Source organism: Lipophrys pholis, assembly GCF_963383615.2.
Source record: "Lipophrys pholis genome assembly, chromosome: 3".
Taxonomy (NCBI): Eukaryota; Metazoa; Chordata; class Actinopteri; order Blenniiformes; family Blenniidae; genus Lipophrys; species Lipophrys pholis.
The window spans coordinates 4,170,972-4,194,849 of NC_137627.1; the positions used below are offsets into that span (position 1 = coordinate 4,170,972).

Sequence of the window (23,878 nt, forward strand, 5' to 3'; positions counted from 1 at the left end):
AGATTCAGGAAATCATTTTTATAGTAAAGACTGAAGCAGACTCGAGTCTTCACCTAAAAATGTCATTTTCTTGATGAAGAGGGGATTACAATACTTTCCTACAGACTTGCTATAACCTTACCTCTAACCAACTCCGTCCTGAATTTCTCCACACAAACATGAGTCCAAAGGAATGACCTTTTAGTCCAGCTCTAACCTGTCTAAACTTAGCACATAACTTCACCTAGAAATGTGAGGATTTACACAATGAGGCTTTCAGTTTTTTTTTCTTCTCCTAAGATTCAATTATCCAGGTCTTCTTGCCCACTTATCCACAACCTTTGATTGCAACTTCACTTTTGAACCCCACATGAACCAACTTTCTTTCACATCCTCAACATCGCCCGTTTTCGTCCTTCGATCTCGGCTGCAATGCCTTAGTCACTCCTTACCTCTACTAGTGTAACAACATTCTCATTGGTTCCACCTCTGAACCTTGGAAGAAGCTTCAATATGCTCAAAACTCTGCTGCCCGTCTCTTCACCTAAACCTATTGAATGACTACATCCTCCTAGACCTCCAAAGACTCTTCATCCCTACTGCATCCAATATAAAAACTTCCTCTCCTTTCCCTTTGAATCATTGCACAACCATCCTCCACCCAAAAATGTACTGTATCTTCAAAGCCTCGTGGAAAACCATCACCTAAAGTTTGATGACTTTCCTCACTGAGCCTCACTTACATACAGTACCTACAAAAACATGTGTGGGTCACTTCACAGATTTAGGTTTCCACAATGTAGTTAAAACACACAGCTTGCATGTTGATACCTTTGAATGACTTTAATTTCACCTTAAAACCGATCAAGGATTTTAATCCTCATTGGAAATTATGTTTGGTTTATCCAGCCCACAAAACGTTCTACCTTTCTAGTTACCCAAATGTGAACGATCACTACTACTTTCAATCCCCTATCTTCACCTTAAGGCTTTAACTCACAGTTTGGACATGAAAACCCTTTGAATCCCTTTAGTTGGTTCTCCACATGGTGTGTCGTAAAGTGTCACACACACACACACACACACACACACACACACACACACACACACACACACACACACACACTATTCAAAGTGAGGCTGTAATGGCTCTGTATAATTGCAGCCTTTGGTTTTTCCGGGTTCTCAGCCTGGTGATTTTCAAAGACAAGGCTGCTCGCTCTCCCTTCCTCTCCTGCTTCATAATGTCTCTTTTTCAGCAGCCATCTTTTCATCTTCCTCATTTCCAGCAAATCTCCTTCAGGGTAGAGTCTCGACCCAGCTGCCGAACTATCGAAGAGGGAAAAGATGCGAGTGGGGCGTCTCGTGAAACCGGGCGTGTCGGCAAAGTTATTTTTACTGAAACACGCAGAATTAAAGGGGTGAAATGTTGTCCTATGGTAAGTTCGGGGAAAAGTTGTGGGTTGCTCTGCAGCACACACACACACACACACACGCATGCACACACGTACATACACACACACACAATATCCTGCAAACTGCTTTGGCGTTGGCCTTAAATGCTATTTTTAGTGGTGTGCAATTAAGCACATCAACGGCTCTCAGCTAGGGATGGATTTATGAAATCAGGTGTGTGTGTGTCTGTGTGTGTCTGTGTGTGTTTGCGGGTGCGCGTCCTCCAGCCACCTGATCGAGCCCTGTGTTATCTGTGTGTGTGTGTGTGTGTGTGTTGGGGGTTGCGAGTGCGTCAAAGTGACAGGGAGCTGGCGGGACTGTAATTGGAGTGGGAATAGGAGAAGGGCCCCCGAGCGTCCCCTGAGGGCCCCGGGCGATAGACTGTCCTCTGAATGTGACACAAGCACAGCGGCCTCCCAGATGACTGACAAATTAAATAGAGTATATATATGTCCTGGATACTGCGTCATAGCTGCTACCCTTGGCATGAGTACCGTTCACTTCTTCCTTTCCGCTTCACTTCTCTGTTCCTGTTTTTGTCAATTTTTTTTCCCCCCCCCCTCTTAAAAATTAAGCTGCAACGAACGATGACAGAAGGTGGCAGAGGTTTCTTGGGAAGTTTATATATTTATGTGGAAATCCAGTTTTTACTTGAGGCATGAGAGAGAAAGAAAGTGCCTGGACTTCACTCAAACTCTCCAGTGGTAAAAGTATCGTACTTCATAAAGTTGGGGAACACAGTTACACTGGTGAAGAACTTGTTTTGTACAATATTAATCTTGAAGCCATAGATTGTTCAGGTCTTGCCCACATAACTCAATAAGAGTTTAACAATTCACAGAGCAGTTGGGGGGGAAAAAGATGCAACTATATACCACATAGTGATCCTCTAACTGCTCAGTGGATCGAGGAGGATTTTATGCCGAGCTGTGTTACATGCTACAGCGCCATGCTGAAGAGTTTGGTGTTTTGGCGGCCCAGATTGGAGTCTCATGCCGGCCGGTTTTGGCCCCTTATGTTTGACACCTTTCATTTAGAGAATATTAAGAAGGAACGGTGATACAGCTTTAAAAAAAACAAAAAAAACATGCATTCTCTGGATTAGCTGTACAGAGCTAAGACTTATAATAAGGACTCTTGTGAGTGATAAATCCAACAGTAAAGATATTTCTTGATATTTTGTAGGAGAAAAAAACACCATATGAAAGACGATCAGTCTCATCATGGCTCTGAGGGGTGAGGTAAAGTGCATGTTAAGTCGAGGCTTCTCCCGTGTAATCAGTACAATATAGATTCATTATATGATGCTGGTGGACTAATTGCACATTTTCCTGTTTCTGTTATATACTCACCTGAGCTAAAGCTGCAGCTCTCGCTCTGCTTATCGCTCACTTTCTTAATGTGCCATTAGCAGCGGTTCTCGGCTAACGTGCAGTTCATGTCGTTGCATATTAAAATTACACCCTCAACTGCACCACTCTGGAGAAACTGATGTCATTTCCTTCAGCGGCAGACGGTATACAGAAATCTCATAATGCCGGTGTTGCGGTGTTGTACTTCTTTTTCAGGAAGATTTAATTCATTTCTTGTTCTCTGCATAAGAAACATTGTGGATAAGCCCCTGGGAATAAAGCAGCGGTTGAGATCTGAGATTGAACAGAGGAAAGTCCTTTTCTGCTCATTTCAATAAATGCTGGAACGGTGTTTAAGGAGTGGATGATTTGCGAGTCTCTTGCTGAGATTTTCCTGTGAGATTTATGTGGCTAAAACGGGAACAATTGTAGTTGATTTGATTGTAGAAAAGACACCCAAAAACCCTGTGAGTGACTCTAATTTACCACTCTTATGATCTGAACGATCTGCTAATATTCTTAGCATCTACCGTCAATCCAACCATTGTTCTCGAGAGGAAAACAAATTGACTGACAGATTGATTGTCAGGTCCTTGCTAATGTATAGAATTACTGTCATCACCGGTATTGTTGCTTGATTGAATGGCGTCATAAGTAATTATGCGTTTTTTTCAAACGATTTTAGTCTGATGTATGGTCGCAACGCAGAATTTTCTACTGTATAAGGCAGACTTTCATGGATTTAAAACAACCTACCAGAATTGGATCTTCTACTACCATTTGCAATGAAAAAGCTTGAAGCAGCTTCAGGTGAAATCGAACAATGAACAAAACAAAGTTAGGCCAGAATATGGACGAGGAGTCATGTCACTCTGGAGGTCGTCGTCATTCTAATTTTCCATCTGCTCGTACATGTGCCTCGTGTTGAGCCGTGTTCATAGTGACACGTCGACAGAATTTTTTTGGGGAGAAGGCCCAGGAGAAAAAAAAAGTTTTGGCTCGTGTGGACGGGGCCTAGTTCTTGTAAACAGGTCTTGTGTGTTTGGAGGGGCAGTTTGGCTGCTCGAATCAATTTTTGATGCTGGGAAGAGAATATATCTCTTTACAAGGAGCAATAGGGAGAACAGATAATATCCAGAGTTGGTGGAGTTCTTTGAAATACTGCTGGCCATGGATCTGTGTAAACATTTCGGAGGAGAGGTAGCAGGTCTGTTCCTGATGTGTTCCACATCTTCACCACCTACTGCGGTGCCTTCCTGTTTTCCACAGTACCTTCTACATTGAATGTGAAGCTCTCAACCTCTTTGCGTCTGCAGTGCTGAGTGCTACGGTGTTCAAGTGCCATTTTTTTAGTGTTTGTAGCACTTAAGTTGAGGTTATTGTGGATCTGGAGTAAATACTTCTTCTGCCAATGTGCGAGTTGATGCACAATAACAACAATGTCCATATGAATGTCCATGTACTCGCCATTGCTAATGTTTATAGTGTATTGTCCTCTGCACACGTCTGTGTGGCTTCATTATAAAACCAGAACAGCCAACCCGTGGCCCTACACGAAAACTATAGTTTTCAGCATCTCTGCCATTTCTCTGTAAGCCACTGTTCTCAAAATATTGCTGTGTAAATTAAGAGCTTTTTTGAATTTGAAATGAAGAAATTATGCATGCTCATGCTCATTTACATTGTTTTCATAGTTACTCCTGTTTCCGTTTAAATGGACATTGTTTTCAAAATGTTGCCATGTTAAACACACAACTTTTCTGAAAATGTGAAAACGGTACCTTACACTTAATCTGTTGACTCTCATTGGACCTCAGTTCACATATTAATGACTGAAGTTCTACAAAAAGAATTTGTTCACAGTCTTTAGGAAAAGCTTCTTGTTTGTGTGAGTTTATTACTCATTTCTGATGCTCACATTTCTGCATTGCCAAATTTCTACAAAAAGCATCCGTTAGCATTTTTGTTGCACAAACACACAAGTAATCAGACCCAATAATGAAACGGGAGTAAAATACATGAACTAATTACCTCTTCTTCAAAAATAGCATCACCCCGAAGCACCTAATAACTTATAAGTCTCATTACAGCCGCCGTCAAAAGTCATGTGCTTCATTAAGAATTCTCTAATTAGATTTTAATGCAGGAGGAATCACGAGAAGAGTATATTTTTACTTACTTCTCTCCTTCAAATCAATTCAAGAAGCACTACCAACCCTTAAAACCAGCAGTCCGTTCAATCCCCAGTTTGATTCTGTTGCCCCGGTGCTTCTGCTTCACACCGGGTTTATCGAAAGCCCCGCTTCAGTGCGAGGTCAGAGAACCCCATAAAATTTGATGGCCGTGCACCACCTTTGTGAGGGGTACGCTTAGTAGATTACATTCGATTAGATTAGATGAAAAATTAATGACCCCCCCGTCCCCGGCGAGGAGAAGTCGTCGATGCTGCTGCGAAGAATTAGACAAAGCAATAGATAACGGGACATAAATAGCAACAGAACAAATAAAGGGCAAAGAAATGTGTTTGGAAATGGTAATGTGTGTCCTCGAAAGCAATAAGCTCCCAATTATACAGTCGCACTATGTCAATTTGGAAGGCCTCCTAAAGAATTAAACATGAAGGCCATTCATCGGGTTTTAACTGCCCCGGGCTGTGGCTCCAGGCAGGACGATGGTTTTAACCTTGTAAAAACACTCGCCTCTTAAATTTTACATCGAAACAGACGAGGAGATTGAGATGATCTGGGATGCTGATGTAGCTTCTTGCTGGTTATTTTAATCCAACACTTCATGACATAGGTCCCGGACAAACCCAATCAAATCAGATATGCGGCAAAGCTGTTCTTTCTCTGAGTTAGCTTTGCGTTTGCATTATCCAAAGGTTATTTATTCGCTAAATAAAACTTTGCTGGAGGATGAGCTCAGCTTATTAATTCTGAAGGAACCCAGTCCTCCCGGTAGCTACATGAAACCTCTTCAACTGTAAGTAATGAAACCATTAGTCTATATTTACAATGCATTGCCATTGGCAGAAACCCAAATCAAGGAACATTTCCAACAATTCTAATGCATTGAACAAAAATCAGTTGCAGTAAACAGGATTGTAATTCAAAACAAAACTCTTTATGACAGAATCCACCATGTTCTCAAGCACCGACATGAAAGATCTCATTGTAGTTCCAAATGGTGTTTAAGTTTGACTAGTTTCATGCTTTTCTGTACCAAAATGTTGTTTGGCAAAACACACCGGAGATCGATATACCATATACTGCATGTTACCTGTGTATCTCCATGCTGTTTGTATATGGAAACCAACTTCTAAATGGCAGTTGTCATTTCTCACTACAAATAATTAGTTACAAATGGTGAATGGACAAAACAGGCCTGCAACCAAACTGTTTGTGAGCCACCAGTCGAGAATCACTGCCGTAGACCCCGTTTACAGGACAACAACTTCAAGCCATGACGGAAAGCCTCCATTGTGTTTTGAGGGTCTTTTGACGCGGTGCTCGGAGTCACTGAGAACGCAACTTTTTAGAAGTGGCTCCCATGGTGCGACTTCTTGAAAATGTGCCGATTCCGTCTCCATGTAAACAGAGGAAAATGGAAAAATTTGTGCTACTTCGTAAATAGTTCCTCTTCGCATGTACGAGTAGATGGACAGTAACAGAGTGTCCATTGTGCAAGATGGAAAAAGTCTTTTGTGTACTTGTTTGTAAAGAATTATTCTGGATTCAAGGCTGCACATGTAACGTTTACAAATAGATTTTTTTTACAAAAAACAAAAACTCAGTCATTTCTACCATGTTTGTGCCTGATCCTTATGTAATAAATGGTTATATATATATATATATATATAGACAATGAATGAGGACTTCCTGGAATGCCGCAAGCAGCAGTGTCAAGGTCACAGTGTCTTGACTTCATTTTTATGTTCACTGCTGTATAGTGGATGGAAGTGAATGAAATTGTCTAACGGAAAGGCTTTTGTTGGTGATCTAGTCTTGTAAACCGGAAAGTGCATGCTCTTGTTGAATGTGTTTTCTCCAGATACAGACCAAGAGTTTAGTAATGGCTTAACACGCAGGCATGGTAGTAGTGAGACATGTAACGATTCCAAGGGACGTCAATGGGAAAGAATAGAATATTAAGAAATGCTGAAAGCAGAGTTAGAAAAGATGTAATGATTGAAGGCAATATTTAAAGCATGATTCACAGCAGTTTGAGAAAAGGGAATGCCCACAAGAGGAGGCCCAATCTACACTGAAAGCAACTGATGTGTACAGTTTATGTGGCGTTTGTGTGATCTTGTGTACCGTTACAGTAGTTTCTGACATCTTTATTTATAGTACTTTTATTTTTCCTCACCATTTTCTAAAATTGAAGTAGCTTCACGTGCAGCTTCATCATATAAATGTGACTTATGTGTGATTGCCTCAATGAAACTACTGTCACATTTTGATTTAACAGCTCCAGGATGACTAACTTCTCTTATTTGATCTTTTTTTTCACCATATTTTGCTCATAAATGTCAAAATTTTCCCCATAACTTGCAGTAAAAGCCTTCCCTCACCGCTGAGTGCTTCTCTCCAGCTCGTAGTCCTGTGTAGTGATTCACAGCCGGAAGGGGCCGTGTCATTAGTCCACCTCTGTAGCAACCACGAGCAACCTTAAGGGGCAACTGCAACTTTGCCCTCGTCAGCGCAGTTTCCATGGTTAAAGCTCGTCTCGTCTCCTGCCGAGAGAGTGTGTGTGTTTGTTTGTGTCCAAGCAGCTGGTTCAGGCTGTATTTTCCGATTCGCTTTCTTTCAATGCCTAGAATATGGAGCTCCCTGCATTATTTAGGTGAAAAAAAATCTAGGTGGATGGATTTGATGGATTTGATCAACTCAGAGCAAATATCTTGTGTTTTCAATAAATGATCTAATGAATCCTAGTGTGAATCCCTAGTATCCTTATGAACAAAATATTGCACTACATGAAAAACACAGACCAAAAAAGTCAATAAATAAAAATTGTGATATGCCAAAAACATCAAATGACATGTATTTTTACATGCAAGTCAAGCAGCGCTGCCAATTCTCACGCAAACTAATATGTTTTTTTCTGTTTTGCTGTTTATTTAAATACTGAAGCTATTTCCAGGTATAACTTACTTTTCTATTGTTTGGTCACGTCTTAACTCTGATGATTGAACTCACACAACCTGTTATGACATCATAGAATACAAGTCGCTTCTTAACACAAGTCGCATAACCAGTGTCACAAGTCCAGAAAATATGGTAGGTATTTAAAAAAAAAATTATACATTTCTTTTCGTTTATCTAAGTCACAAAAAGTCAAAAATGCATCATGAGGCGTAAAAAAAACACAGAAGTTGCATTAGTGCATAAAAGCTATCAACGTAGAAGAATAAATAATCTTCATTCACCTTCTGTAAATTTGTTCCTCAGCGCTCTCCATCATGCTTTTAGCCCACGATTAACCTTCTTTTTCTTCTTCACGTTAACGGTTTCTCTGCTTCTCACACACTCTTCCTGCGCCCCAATGATGAGAATCCCTGAACTCTGTTCGATGTCTTTGTTCGCCATCATTGTGGTCCTCTGTAGTTGTCCTGTCGTTTTTTTTAATGTCTGCATGTGTGCAGATCCTGTTACCGTACGACAAATCTATCTCGGGGCATGAATAAAGCCACCTTGAACTCGAAACGCCACTTTCTTTTTATCTCATTGCACTGCGACTGTAAGGGTCTTTACTTTATGTTACACTTGGGTTGACTCACTATATAACGGCTCCCTGTACATTTCCTAGTGTATCTTAATTCTTTGGCCTCTATTCAGGAGAAAATACACCCAATAAACCACTCACACACTCACTGCAGAGCTCTACCCAGAGTTCATGGACTCTATTAATGTCAAGCCTTTTTTATTAGTTCCCAAATCCTGTAAAGAAGAAAAAAAAAAAAATCCTGGCTCTAATGCAGGCGAGGTGGAGGAGAAAACCATCAGAGGAAGAAGAGTGTAGAGGATTGTTCTTAGTCTTTTTTTTTTTTTTTTTTCTTTGCGTATTCAACAGGTTGCATATCTGGCTTCTGATTCTCTTCACCAATTCGGTGTTAGCTGTGCGTTCGGAGGTGTGTGCGAACACCTCCGCACATTATGTGTGTTTGTGCAGAGTGAAGCCGGCGGCGGCGGCAGAGGGTTACAGAAGGAGCTCCGTTACGTCACCATGGCAGCCAGCCTTAATTACAGCCAACTACAGACAGAGCGAGGAGAGAGAGAGAGAGAGAGAGAGAGAGAGAGAGAGAGAGAGAGAGAGAGAGAGAGAGAGCGATAGAGAGACGCAATGATCAGAGTAATTAAAAAGTCTATTTGAAACCGTGAGCTTATTACAGCGACCACATTTGTGTAACGGCTTCTGCAATCCTCTAATTCATATGTCTTCAGTTTACGCCGCCAACGCTGGGAATCTATCAGCTTTGTGTGTCCAAGGCTGCACCCACCCTCTGTTGGGAAAACTGGGGGGAAAAATCACAGGTCAAACTCAAACAATGTATATGTATTTAATGCGTTTTAACCTAATTCAGCTAAACTTTCTCAAAAAAGTCTTTACATCTAACAAATCGTCGGCTTTTCAGCTGCTGAATGAGACTCTTAGGTCTTTTCTTTCAAATGACTTGGATATTCAGGCAGTGGCAAGTGGCAACATCTTGCAGATAAGAGATTTAGGCCCAGATTACATGACAACCTTCCAGATGAAAATGCATAGTTTTTGCGATTTGGCGATTCTCAATTAGAAAAATACCAAGTCCCAGGAGAATAACGAGTGGGATTTTTCAAAAAGTTCCATTTTGGCAGCCATTTTCAAAATGTTGTGTTTTCAGTGGGTCTAAGCACCGCACTCATGTAAAACGGAAACCGAAACGCAACAAAAGTTCCACCTTCAGTGTCGATCCACAGTAATGTCTACCGACTCAGCATTGTTAATGTTTATAACGTATTGTCTGCATGCATGTGTGTGTGGTTTAATTACAGAAACAACTAACGCCACCATGAGTGGCCCAATAGGAAAACTGCATCGTTTGCGGCGTTTCTGCCGTACGGCGTTTTCAAAACCTCGTCATATAAATGCTAAACCTTTCTGTGAAGAAAATACAAAAACGATGACTAGAAACCTTGTCCTATGTACGGGGCAAAAGGTGGCTCTTTTTTTAGTACTTTGCAGCTGATCATACTTCACTGGTTGTGTTGAATCGAAATCGAATTTTAATGAGGTGTCTAATATGAGTCCAGAAAAGTAAGCATGGATGTTATTTCTGATCATTACTATTTTAACTCTGTGCCAGGTGTCAGAGCTACATTTTATTCCGTACAGGTATTCCCACCATTATCTTAACATCTGTTGGATTTCTCTCCTCCTACATGGATGTACCACACACCTGACTATAATCCTCGCACATTGTCAGCGCTGACATTTCCTTCTTTTTGTTTCGTCTTTCCTAATTAGCTTGCCGGGGCGAGGTGTCGGCCAATCGGTTGAGAGTGCTCATTAGCCGGAGGTTGTTTTTTTGTTTTTTTTCTTTTTTCTTTTCCCAGGGTCTTTGTCAAATGAAGAGTGAAAGTGACAGCTCAATCTAACCTGAGCAATAAGCCTTGCTTGGCCGCCGCCTCGGCGCTAGTAGCAGATTCAACTTGGTTATCGTCTGAGAGCATGTGGCATGGCACTCAGAAGCTAATTGAAATGCCACCCTGTTCTTTTATCTTGCCGTCTTTCTTAATCTGCTTCTTTCTTCTGTTCTAGTTCTGGATGTCTGCCCTGGCCACCACCATCCCGGTGCCCTGCGGAGCCTTCATGCCAGTATTTGTCATCGGTAAGGAACAAATAGCCTTTGTTTGTGTGTATTTGTGTGTGTGTGTGTATCAGAGCAGCAAAACAAGAAATATCTGTCGGAGAGAAAATAGATTCTTACAGTGTTCGCTTGAGGATAAAGACCAAAAAAAAATATATATATATATATATTTTATAAGACTTGAAGCCTGATGTTGGCCAGATTGAATGGGATTACATTTGATCATAATACCTGAACAGAATCTCTGAAGAGTCAAGTAGCATCTGAAAAACAAAGCTGAAAACAAAACATTCCTCAGTCTATACAAATCTAGTGTACGGTCCTCTGCCGTCTCAGATAATACATGTTTGTTAAGGTGAGATTTCAAAAATAGGCCGATATTTGATCCACCATTGCAACGAATGGTGAAACATGCCGAATACCATCTAGTGGAAAATGAGGCCAGTATGCAGTAGCCAGCTTATTGGGATCTTCTCTTTAGTGACATCTACAAGTCTTCTGCTGAATCGTTTGGACTATAATATCGGATTTGTGTCCAGTTTAGCATCACCCTGGGTCATAATGGAAAAAATCCCTTTTTTCTTCTTTAATCATTATTAAAAATCATGATGTGGGTTACATATGGCCAAGCATGTTGGATTTGATTTACTTTTACCTGCAGTGGGAAAGTGGCTGTGGAATTGTTAAACACAGACAACTCCAGGGGCTTTGTAGTTTGGAATTACCATAAGTACCCAACACTACTTCCTGAGCTCGACCGACCGACCGACGGACTGACTGACTGCCTGAACTAAGAAAAGTTCCCGTACGTTAAAAAAAAAAATGCCTCTAGAGTTTTGTTGAAGTTCATGGTATTTAAATAGAAGTGCAACCTCTAGTGGCCTTAAGTGGTATTTCACTTGCACGCTTGATTCAAGTCAGAATGGTACATATTCAGCACATTAGGTATTTTCTTCAATGATGATGGGGATAACTTTTCTAGTATTTACTGACTCATCGAGGTGGCTTTGGCTCAGTTGGTAGAGTGGTCATCTTTCAATTGGAGGTTGCAGGTTTGATCCCCCATCTCTCCATATGTTAACGTGTACTTGAGCAAGACATCAAAACCCAGACTGCTCCCAGTGGACGGAATATGTAACTTGCATGGTAGTTGTCTCTATTAGTATGTAGATGTGTATGAATGGGTGACATTGTAAACATTGTAAAGTGCTTTGGGGGCTGTTAAATCATTGCAAATCCTATATAAGGGAAGTTTATTGTTTATTTTTATGCACATTTTTATATGAAAATGTGCCACCTTCAACTATTGCAGATTGAACAGTTTCTTTATGACTAGTCAGCAATGGCAGTTACAATTCCATCACTTAGCAGGAACTGTCAACCAAGCAAAAAAGTCAAAAACAAAAAGTCCTGATTTAACTGAATTGTGTGGAGTGCAACGCCACCTACTGGCCCACCATCAAATGTTTTATCAGCTCAGGATTTATTTTGCGATCCAAAACCGAACATGTCATTCCGTGGTCACGGTGTCACTTTCAAGCCACGTTAGTCTGCATATCCGAGAAACAGTCACACTGAAACCTGTAAAAAGTATTTAGGTCTCAGTTTTAAAGAAAGTGCTCAATGTCTTGCTCCCAGTTGATTAAAGGTTTTATTTTGGGTGTTCTTTGTGTGTATTTCAGGGGCAGCGTTCGGTCGTCTGGTCGGAGAAAGCATGGCAGCCTGGTTCCCAGATGGCATTAATACAGATGGCACCATTTACCCCATCGTGCCGGGAGGCTACGCCGTCGTGGGTAAGACATGTTTCTGCTCAGCCACTGACTGAACTGATCATTCTCCTGATTGCTCAAGTGTTTCCAATCAACAGCTATGGCAATTCGGTGTGTAAATTTTCTTTGGGTTTCTGTTTTCACAACAGCAAATGAGTCAAATTGAGTATTCTCCAGAGCCTCCTAACGGTTCCGTGCTAATACTTCCTATGAACTGATTAATTGAGGAAATCTGACTCTTCACACTCGAGAAGGGAAGAAATTTCAAGAGCATGAGAAAAGCCTTCACCACAGTTCAGACATCCGCTGACAAAACCGGCTACTTTCACAGCTCATGGCGCCGCCGTTATGTGCTGGTGTCCTACGAAGAGGTCTGGAAGTCAAAAGTGCCAGTTGTTGTGTAATCAGTAACTCCTGCTGAGAGAGGGACATTGTGTCATTGCCTCATGAAACCAAAACTTTTTACATGCACACAGATTCATGTTCCTTATGTAATCGTCTTTAAACTGATCATTAAATATAACATGGAACGTTGTATCAGTCACTTTTTCACTCACGGCACTGCTCTTCTCCAGTTTACATCCATCACTAATGTATTTTCCATTTCCCTACACGGCCTCTTTCTCTTGTCTCTAATCAGATCAAATCGACGGCCTGTCTTCTTCACTCAATCTGACTGATCTGAGGAATCCCTCCAACTCTAGTTTCAAAACTTCTCGAACTTATAAATCTTAATGATACTCCAGCCGAATCAGTGACTTCAACTGAGTTTCTTGATATAATCATCAGTCCATGTTGAAAGATCTCTATGAAACAGGACGAGGAAACACTAACTACTTATATAATGCAAATGTGTTTGGAAAGTTTCCATTTCGTCTAATCCTGCAGTACATGTTAAAGACGTATCTTCTTCAGCACACCAGATTGTAATCTGTGGTTTGTTATCAGGCTTTCTGCAGAGATTGCTGATGACGCATCCACTAGATTCAGGTGTTGTGGAGCAAGAGTACATTGAAATAGCGCCGCATTGACCCTGCAGGACCGGGATCTCGTACTTCCGTTGTACACGTTCAGAGTAGAGCGTGATTTACATGTGAGGCATGCAGTCCTCGGCAAAAATAGACGGTGCGAAGAGGCGTCGGGGGTCCTCTCAACAATAAAATTACATAACTGGCACTGTTTGGTTTTTCGCAGGCTGACGATCACAGTAATAACAGTTTCACTTTATTTGCAGATGGTTGCTTTTTTTTTTTCTCCAAATTTTTCTCTAAAAGTTTTTTGATTTATTCCGACTCAATAGAGCTCGAGTAAAAGCCGTTGCATATGCAAGGGCTTCTAAGGTGTCCTAGGAATACACAAAACGGTATTACAGAAGGGGGGGGGGCGACTATTCAGCCCTGGGTGCAACAATCAAACACAAGCAGAAGACACTTTGAGCCCAGCATATATCCAGCACTGAGAATTTCAGTGGGGATTCTTTTCCTATACGATGTTGTGTGGTTGTTAATATACAAAGTAGATAAATTGCTCACTTTATGCAACCAATAGATAAAAAAAAAAACAAGTATTCTGCGGTATGCTGATATACAGGTTTTCATCACTTAGAGCAAAAAAAACCCAAAAACATTTAAAAGCCTCAAATGACAGATTTTTATTTATTTATATATATATATATATATATATATATATATATATATATATATATATAGTCCAAAAAAAGCAGTAGTGATGGTATTGTAGTAGTATTCTAGAGGTCCAAGATACTATGTACGACTGTATTATGATATTTTGCATCCTAATTTAGGTTTTGTGACGAGCCAAACAACTAAAAAGGCAGCTCTCGTTCATAAAATATGATATATACTGGCTGTACAGTCTTGTATAGTTGTACATATTTGAAATGTTTCTCTCACTTGTATCTTTTCAACTTCAAACTTATTGCTTTGCTTAGATCTACTGTTTCATTTTCGTCACGCGTGATGACAGTGGAGGCGTTGGTGACGGCGTTACAGTGCTACCTGTTGATGGCCCTGCTGATTCTGCCTGTGCTGCTGCTGTTTTTCTGATGATGATGATGATGATGTTGTTGTTTTGCCACACTGGGGCAGATGACTCAGCCTTTTAAAGTCCTGACACTGTGATGAGCCTCCTTGATCTGCCAGTAGAAAGCGAACTTTAGCGTTGGCAGAGAGTCGGATTGTTGATGGCGCACACAGACTTCCTCAAGTTATGAGAAAGAGAAGTGAGACCTGCCTTTGCTTTCATTTTGAAGCTTTCATTCCCAAATTTTTTTTTTCCCCTCCTTGTGATTGGACTCATCCGTTTTCCCCGTTAGTGTGAAGGCTCATTCCTTCTCATGCTGCTTTAGTCACATCACATCACTTTCACAACACCTTTATGAGAAAGGGGGAAAAGAAGATTTGAAAATATTGGACTTCCCTTTTGTATTGAATTAGTTGAATGATTGGATTTTTATTTTTTTTTCTTGCCTCACGGACATATGAGAGAAGATGTGTGGAGAAGCGTGTGAATTTGGTTTGGCAAGCTGACAAGAGTGCGAAGGAGAAGGAGAGAAGAAGAAAAAAAACAATAAGAGGACGGTGACTCAGACCCCTGGGCTAAATTCATCTCTAATCCTGAAGTTTAGTCCAGTGCACTCGATCGTTAACACCGGACTGTACATCATCTACAGGGATAATAGGAATGTTCCAGAACGCAGCTCCAGTAATATTGATGTCCTGCGTTTGTTTACAGTGCGTTGAAAGCAGCATGACCACATGCAGCGTGCACGCTCTTAAAGATGAGAAGAGGAGTTAGTGCAGTTTGTTCCATGCAGTTGGTGCGCATTAAGAACCACGGCTGCAAAATATAAAGCAAATCGTTTTGTTATCACGATAGAAATTGAAGAAAATGTCAGAAGTGCCTACAACAAAGGACGCCAAAGTTTCTGCGGATTAAGACCCTTTTTACTCAACATTTCAACTGAAAATGCTTCGTTTTTGCATTTTTGGTACAAACACTAAAAACGAAGTTTTCCTGTACGGCCAGTAGTGGGCGCTGTTGTTTTCTTTTTGTAATAACACACATGCACGTAGAACAATCCATTATAAACATTAACAATGGCGATTACTCAGGCATTGGTATGGACAGACGACCAAGTTGGATTGTTATTATGAGTGACTCTCACTTATGAAACGACCAAGTCCAGGGAGAATATCTACTGGGAGTCATGACACTCTGGAGGACGCCATTGTTGTTACTGTCCATCTACTCATGTATGTGCAGAAAAACTATTTACTACTGCAACAGCGTTACCGCCGTCTCGGAGCCCGAGCATTTTATTTTCAAAACGTTTTCCACGGAGACTGAGCTGGAAATGTTTTCAAAAAGTTCCACCTTTGGAAGCTGTGTTCAGAAAGTTGCACTGTCAGTGGATCCGAGCACTGTTGTTGTATAAACAGACACCCAAAACGCCACAAATGTTTGGAGTTTCCACTTGGAGACGTTTTCTTGTAAACGGCACCTCAGTTTTCAATGTGCTCCGTTTTACGTGTCGCTGACTCAGCGACGTACCGTCATTCATCTGTGTCTGACTGCCTCAGACCGTCCAAGTCCTCGCATCCAAAGAACAAGCCATGAATAAGAAGCAGTTGAAGTCGTCTGAAAACCAGAAGAATCAATAATTGAGTAGTTTTTACCAACCATGCAGCACCACAAAGTTCTTCCTCCCACAATGCTCAGGGGCCAGTATGAAAACTATTATTGTTGAACCACAATGGTGAAGAAGGCACATCATCTTTGCCCATTGGGGTGTATCAGCCATAATGGCTCCACAGAATGGCTTAATGGGAAGTCATTGAATGGGCCCAAGGTCTAAATCATTTACTACCACATTGTCTTTTTTCTTTTTAGACCCACATCTGTTAAATCCATTCATTGAATCATTTTTTTTTCCTCTGAACAAATTAAATTTCAAACATGTTTCAGGATGTGGAGAAATAGAGAGAATATGACTGTCTGTTAGAAATGAACTCATTTGGACAAAGTCAGTGCAGACGAGGCTAAAAGACCTCCTGTGATCTTTGTCCTAAATCCTAGCAGTAAGACACTCAGGTTTGTTGCTTTACCTTTTGAGAAGGTACAATAATACAGTCGGATTTTGTTCATTTCAGCAGATAATCAATGAGCCTGTGTCCTCTCTGATCAGTCTGTAACCTGGTGTAAAGCCTTCACTTCAGAGGCAGGGTTAATTCCTAATGTTAACTGCGCTACACCATCATGATAGTTCATAAAACAAATTTAAACTTTTTCTTTTTTACTTTCATAAAGACTTTTTCACTGTCCTAAAAAATACAAATGCTTTGATAACAGTCCAAATCTAGCACTGTGCATACAGACTAAATGTATTCTATCAACTTAAAGAATTTACCTTCAGCTGAGTTAAGTGGGGAAAACACCTAGTGAAGTTATTGTGGTGCTTTACCTTCTCAGGTGGCCCAGGATTATAGCTTCTCTGGGGAAATGAGTGTGGTCAGCCCTGCTTACAGCAGCAGCTGTCAATATACAAATGCTTGAGTTGTGGTATTTATACACAGGAAAGTAAAAAGCTTTTGAAATCAGATTGGTGTTGAATTTCCTCTCATTTTGATAAGTCGGTCTCCCTAGGTGACCTTCTTGACAGTCCAATGCCCCATTTTGTAAACCACTGATCCGGATAAGTCTCTGTACTGAACCTTTTTCTTTTCACTTCCCCGTCCTCTCCCCCACCCATAGGTGCTGCGGCCTTGTCGGGAGCGGTCACCCACACGGTTTCCACAGCGGTCATAGTGTTCGAGCTGACTGGCCAGATCTCTCACATCCTGCCGGTGATGATAGCGGTGATCCTGGCCAACGCCGTGGCCCAGTCCCTGCAGCCCTCTCTCTACGACTCCATCATCAGGATCAAGAAGCTGCCCTACCTGCCCGAGCTGGGCTGGGGTCACCATGAGTACGTAACACACTCCCAACAGAAACACGATGGCCTTCACCGCTGCGCAAAACAATTGTAGTGGTGGAGGTTGATGGCAGATCGGACAAATCAGAGACTCGGGTTCTGCACATTTACTTTAAAGGTACAGTTTGCGATTCTGCTAACTTACAAACTTAAGTAGTTTCGATTGGCCACAGTGCTCTGCAACCATAAGTTGGATGAAGCAGTACAGAAAATTGGATGGATTCATGAATCTCAAATCTATCCATGTATTGTGCAGCAAATATTACTTAAATTATCGAGCTAATCCAGTAGCCTCGGCAGATTTAGTCCTGTAATGCCTCTTCGGACCACCAGATGGTGCAGTGAGTCCCTCTCATTAAACTCATTGAAGGTCTTTATCTGCTGCACCTTTTAAAATAGTTTTATTTCTGGAGGTTTATTGACCGGTATAACTTCCTCTGAAGCTGAGCATCAAATGTAAATGAGACCTCTGTGTGTTCTGCAGGAGTTTCTTCCTTTCATTTCCACGTAATTGTCCCGTGTGTGTGTGTGTGTGTGTGTGTGTGTGTGTGTGTGTGTGTGTGTGTGTGTGTGTGTGTGTGTGTGTGTGTGTGTGTGTGTGTGTGTGTGTGTGTGTGTGTGTGTGTGTGTGTGTGTGTGTGTGTGTGTGTGTGTGTGTGTGTGTGTGTGTGTGTGTGTGTGTGTGTGTGTGTGTGTGTGTGTGTGTGTGTGTGTGTGTGTGTGTGTGTGTGTGTGTGTGTGTGTGTGTGTGTGTGTGTGTGTGTTACTAGTTTCAATTGTGTTGTCTTTAATAGGCCTTTTAGCACTGACTGCATTGTGTTTCTTAATGGTTTTAAGTATTACCTTTTAATTTAGGGATCCCAACGCCTCCTTTGATTGAGATTTCCCTCACAAATAAACAAACGTGGGCGGAGGCACCTGGGTCCACGTTTACCCAGTTTTTAATTGCATTCGGACTCATTAATAATTCATAGGGAGCGTACAATAGTGAACGGGATCACCAGCATGCGCTATGTCATCAGAGCTCCAAGGAAATATACTAGAAACCTGTTTTCTGTGGATGTTGGCAGAATTATTAAGTGGAGATTATAAATTGAGTGCATCATTCACGAAGTGGGACTGCAGAGTAAAATTTTGAGCTTAACCTTCTCCCCATTTTGTATTAAGCTTTATCCTTCATTCTTTCCACTTTCAACTCCAATACTTTGGTTTTTCCATTTCACTTCTTCTGTTCTCTCTTCTTAAATTTTCTTTGGTCTTTCAAGTTGGTCTTTATGTGGCCCCTGACCCACAGTGAGTCTGACACCTGTTTATACTAGATCGAGTTATTGGTGAGATATTTTAATGTCCATTCACTCAGTCATCAGAATGCAATGAAAGGGATCCTGTTAAATTCCCTTGACACAGTCACAAAAATGGATTATAAAGTGTTTTCACTGTGCAAACTACCTTGTTTAAGCACTGTATTGTTAAAACACAGAATTACAATGCAATCAAAGGCAAGTTTCATGATATTTTTAGATATTCAGTGTGAATATCAGGCTGCAGTTTGAGTTAGTTTAGACTGCTGAAGCTGCAATAACGCATTCTAAATGTCCCAGTTTATCATATTTGTACCACATACATCCACATTTTTAAAGGCTAAGTCAGTTTTTTATGCTTCTCCATGTCCAAATGTACATTAACTTGTGACTGAGAGGATCAGCAGTTAATGCATAAATACCTCATTTACATGTAATGATAAACAGAGTCTGAAAATGGTGTGGGTGGAGATCATTCAAGAATTAAGCTGTGCGTAACACATGATCTCTATCATCAAATCTATCAAACCAGCTTCACATAATGGCAAGTTTCAAGATGTTAGAGTTAACAGAGGCAGAGAGGTGATGGAGTAACTGTGTGTGTGTTCAACTTACTGAATGTTTACACACAAAAACACTCTAAGTAAAATGTGTTCTTTTGATGGAGAACATCTTTGTTTATTGTCGGTAATCTCGAGCTGCTACTAAGGCAGCTTGGACCTTGATCCCTTCTCTTTTCCACTCTCCGTGTGTGTGTGTGCGTGTGTGTGTGCGTGTGCGTGTGCGTGTGCGTGTGCGTGTGCGTGTGTGTGTGCGTGTGTGTGTGCGTGTGTGTGTGTGTGTGTGTGTGGCGGCGGGTGAGGGGGGTCTTACTGCAGGTAGAGCAGCCCCCACCGCTCTCAGCACGTTTTTCATTTACACTGGAACTTATCCATCTCACACCCACACTGCCGTCCACCCACAGACACACGCATTGCGCACTTATGCAGGAACACTTGTGTAACACCTGCCGTGCAACATGCACATATGATGCCATGCACATTTGCTCACACACCCACACGGATACGGAGGGAATTGGATTCCTTATCTTTTATTTCGGCATGCCTTTTGCAGATATGGACACACACACACAGATATGTTTCCACTCCGAATGCAATGCACCTTCTCTACAATCATGCCCAGTGGCTCATAAAAAAAAAAAAGCTTTTCCACATCTTCTCTCTACTGCTGGAGTGGCATTTGAAACAAAAAGTGTGGGAAAAAATTACAAAACATTGCTTCTCGTGTGCGTTTGTTTGTGTGTGTGTGCGTGCCGTCGTTTCCTATCTGTCACATTGTGTTTCTTAGCATTTCATAATGGCCAATTATAGTTTTGTCTACGGTCCACTGTTGTCTCTGCTCGTCTGACGGGAAGCGAGTCTGCGGGAGATGATCATATTTTCTCCGGATCATTACTGCCTTGCTTTCGTCGGCTCCCGCGCCTTCCTCTCACATATTGCACACACACACACACACACACACACACACACACACACACACACACACACACACACACACACACACACACACACACACACACGCGCGCGCACACAAGATGAATGATCCATGAAGGCTGGATTTGCAAACCTTTTATTAGTCTGTTTGTCGTTGTTAAAATCTATAAGCCCAGGATTAGCACAGGAGAAACTGATCAGACGCCCGGTCCATGCGGGGGAAAAGGAGGAGGTTCAATTAGGAGAAAGAGAAAAACAATCAGATTTCAACAGCCGCCTTTAATATCTCGAGAGGAATTGGTGTTGGCAGCAGTTGTAGTCAGTTCAGAGGCGCCCATTAGAATATTCTCTTAGATCCACCAGCAAATTGAAACAAAGCTACAAATCTACCAGAAGGACGATTTTCTTGCTTTTTGTAAAATCTGTCTGCTTTTTTTTTTTACTTTTGTACATTTTATGCAGATTAAAAAGCACATAATTCAACTTCAGAAAAAATGTTGTTTGCAGTGACCTTGTGTATGTATTCATACCTATTAAACAGAAAATCCATTAAAAGTCTTTTAGTCGCCACTGTTTGACAGGTATTCTGTTGTTTGAACTTTAAAACCAAATTAGAACAAAAGCCAAGCTGGGACAAGGTTCAACAATTTCCATCTGGTATTAATCGGGTATTTCTATTATATTCTTTTAAAAGTACAGAAAATGTATGGTATTTTAAATTTTTTCCTCAGTTATGGAGATTTTTGTTTTTCGATTGCACCTCTCTTTAAAAAAGGAAAGTCCCGCAATTAACAGTTATGTGTTGTTGTGACTGTTCCATAACAAGGTATAACATTTCTCTGACTGTAGAGTCCATGTTTAGTGCATTTAACATGAAGGTTTTAAGATGAACGATTATATTTTGACATTTGTCACACAGGCCACACCTATATATATAATTCTGTTTTAAGCAAACCATTTTTGTTGTGACCTTTTAAAATACCCTAATAGCAAATGCAAGTATTGACCTCTTTGGCATAAACAATGATTTAATAATGAATAATAATTTCTACAGATATGAAGAGCAGAAAACGATGTTTGAGCGCCAGCTTGAGCATTTACTTATTTTCATGAGACTGCAGTTATTTTGAGGGATCAGTGCAAACTAAATGGCATAATTAGAATTGGAAAGTGACAAACGTACAATTTCAGCTGCAGTTATTGGCAAATGAAATCTGCAGTGCCTCGAGTCATAAACTGAACCGACTAATGATTTCTCAACAGCTGCTGAAAGTGTACTAAACACAGAGTTTATTAGAAAATTTAAATATTTCACTTTCATAGCAGTGCATTTTAATAAGAGAGAATATTAAGGCAAGTTATTTCACCAGGGCCGATTCAGAAAGCAAAATATTTCATAAATGTATAAAAGTTTGTTTCTTTAGTAGAAGGAAGTGAAACTTTTTACTTTCAGACTCGGTGACGCTTTTGGCTCATAAAAGACGTTGTTCTTTTGATTGATTTTGATCTCGACATCCAAAAAATTATGTTTTAAAATATTCAGCCCGGGTTCTTGTTAGTGTGAGAAGCCCACTTACCTCGCTACATAGAAACTACTTCCTCTGGCAAAAGTAGTTCCACTAAAATATTAACGCTGTTGCCCCCCTTTCAATGCTGAGAGCGCCACAACCACGGCTCAGTTTTCCTCTATTGTGTGCAGGAAACAAAGACCTCAAACACAAATACACCTGTAAACATTGAGCAGTTTGAAGGCTCATAGCATGAATCCACTACTGAGGTACAATAGTGCCAGTACACTTTAACGACAGATCTAAGTTCAATATTAAAGTACCAGTAGCCTCTCATCTCTAGATCTGACACGTCTCGTCATGGTAGTATCAACAGACGGATGATTACAGCATCTAGTTCCTCTCTGTCGGACCAGACTTCAGCATCTTCAGCCTCATTAATACTACAGCTCAAGTTCCTGATAGGTCAACCAAGATATGTGTGTCAACGAGCATCTTGAAAAATGCAAATTAAAAAAAAAACCCAACCCTGTTATGATCAATGTGTTTCCCACTCTTTCAACGGTTTGTGAATAAATGCAAACTTTTATAATCGGTCCCAAAGTGGAAGCTGCAACATGACTTGCTGCTCCGTTTCCCCTTCTGTGACGACGTTAAGGGTCCAATCCTTCAACTCTGTGGCTCTGAAGGATTTAGTTCCTGGTCTGGTGATTTGTTACCGCCTCTCCACAACGTTATTGGTGTCATTCATCCCTCCAGATGGCATCAATTCAGTGCATTATTGTATTGAAATGGCGCTTGAGGAGGACGGCCATCAATTCAACTTGGACTCTGAAGCGAGGTCGGCACTTTGGAGTTGTCGCGGAGCCTTGGCCGGGCCCCGTGTCCTGGCTCTGCTCACGGGGGCTTGGCAGCGGAAGCTATAGAGCTGTCGTGTTCGCAGGTTTTGGCAAGCGAGGGCCGGAAGCGGAGTCCAAAGGGAAGTGGGTTGATTCTGCTGAGGCAAGACCTGCTCACACAATGTCACCCCCCCCCCCCCCCCCCCCCCCCCCCACCACCACCACCACCACCACCACCACCACCCATACGCACAGTTGTTCTGTTGCTGACGCTAACATCCGGATGGCACACATCGACATCGTAACAGATTGTTGAATTGAGCGGTCAGCTGAAAGATGTCCTCACACGTGTCTGGATAGGATCAATGTCTACAAACTGTTAGTAAAAATAATGTTGTGGATGCACAGACAGTGCCGGGAAATACTCACAAAACAGGAGAATATGCTTATATTTGTATTGATTATAATTGTTGCAGGCAGTATTTACATAAAGAGGCTCCATAAAAGTTCCATGGATATGGACCAACGTCCCTTCAGCTTTCAGGAAAGTTCCCTTTCTTCGTGATGTTGTGCTCTCTCATGAGCTCCATCTTAACCAGGCAGAAACCAAACAGACCGGTTTTTAAAGCGTTGTCGTTTATTCTATTCTTTTTGCTGTTCTCATTGCAGGAAGTACAACATCCGCGTGGAGGACATCATGATTCGGGACGTGCGGTACATCACACTCAACTGCTGCTACCGAGACCTGCACAACGTGCTCCTGACGGGTCACCTCAAGACTCTGGCTTTGGTGGAATCAGCGGGTGAGTCACCCGAATACTCGCCCACATACTATACATAGTGTATATATATATAGGTATAAATATATATATATATCACAAATTCTTATGATGTGCTCATACTACTGCACCTTATATCCAAACCAATCAGCCTCTTCTCTCACATGACTAATACCCGAATGCTTCATCACCGTCACATCCGTCACAACCTGTACAATTCATCACACATTACTGTATTGATTCATCTCTGATATCATAAGCATGTCCTGCTGGGTGCAGACGATGTAAACAACACGGCTTCTCTACATCTCTCACTACTTCACAGCTGACATGAATGTTTCTTTGCTGCCACTTGAGGGTAACCATTTTCAAGCAGAAATTATAAATATGTTAGATGCAACAGAGCTGCGATGCATCATAGACACTCATTTACTTCAGTTTTCTTGAATCTACATTAGCATTATGTCTTTAGTATTTAGAGCAGTTTGACTTAAAATGTGATTTTATCTTATAAAGAGCGCTCTCACTTTAAATTACAGCAATATTGCACATAAATATAAA

At 41.2% G+C, this 23,878-nt stretch overlaps 1 protein-coding gene across 1 annotated transcript in view; it reads left to right on the forward strand.

Moving 5' to 3' along the window:
* clcn2c (chloride channel 2c) overlaps window positions 1-23,878 on the forward strand; it is a 147,552-nt gene that overhangs the window by 93,546 nt on the left and 30,128 nt on the right. Inside the window, exons 13-16 of the mRNA XM_080459103.1 lie at window positions 10,587-10,656; window positions 12,318-12,428; window positions 17,178-17,391; window positions 23,208-23,341. Of these exons, the coding sequence (XP_080315229.1) occupies window positions 10,587-10,656; window positions 12,318-12,428; window positions 17,178-17,391; window positions 23,208-23,341 (529 nt within the window). The remainder of the gene's footprint in view (window positions 1-10,586; window positions 10,657-12,317; window positions 12,429-17,177; window positions 17,392-23,207; window positions 23,342-23,878) is intronic.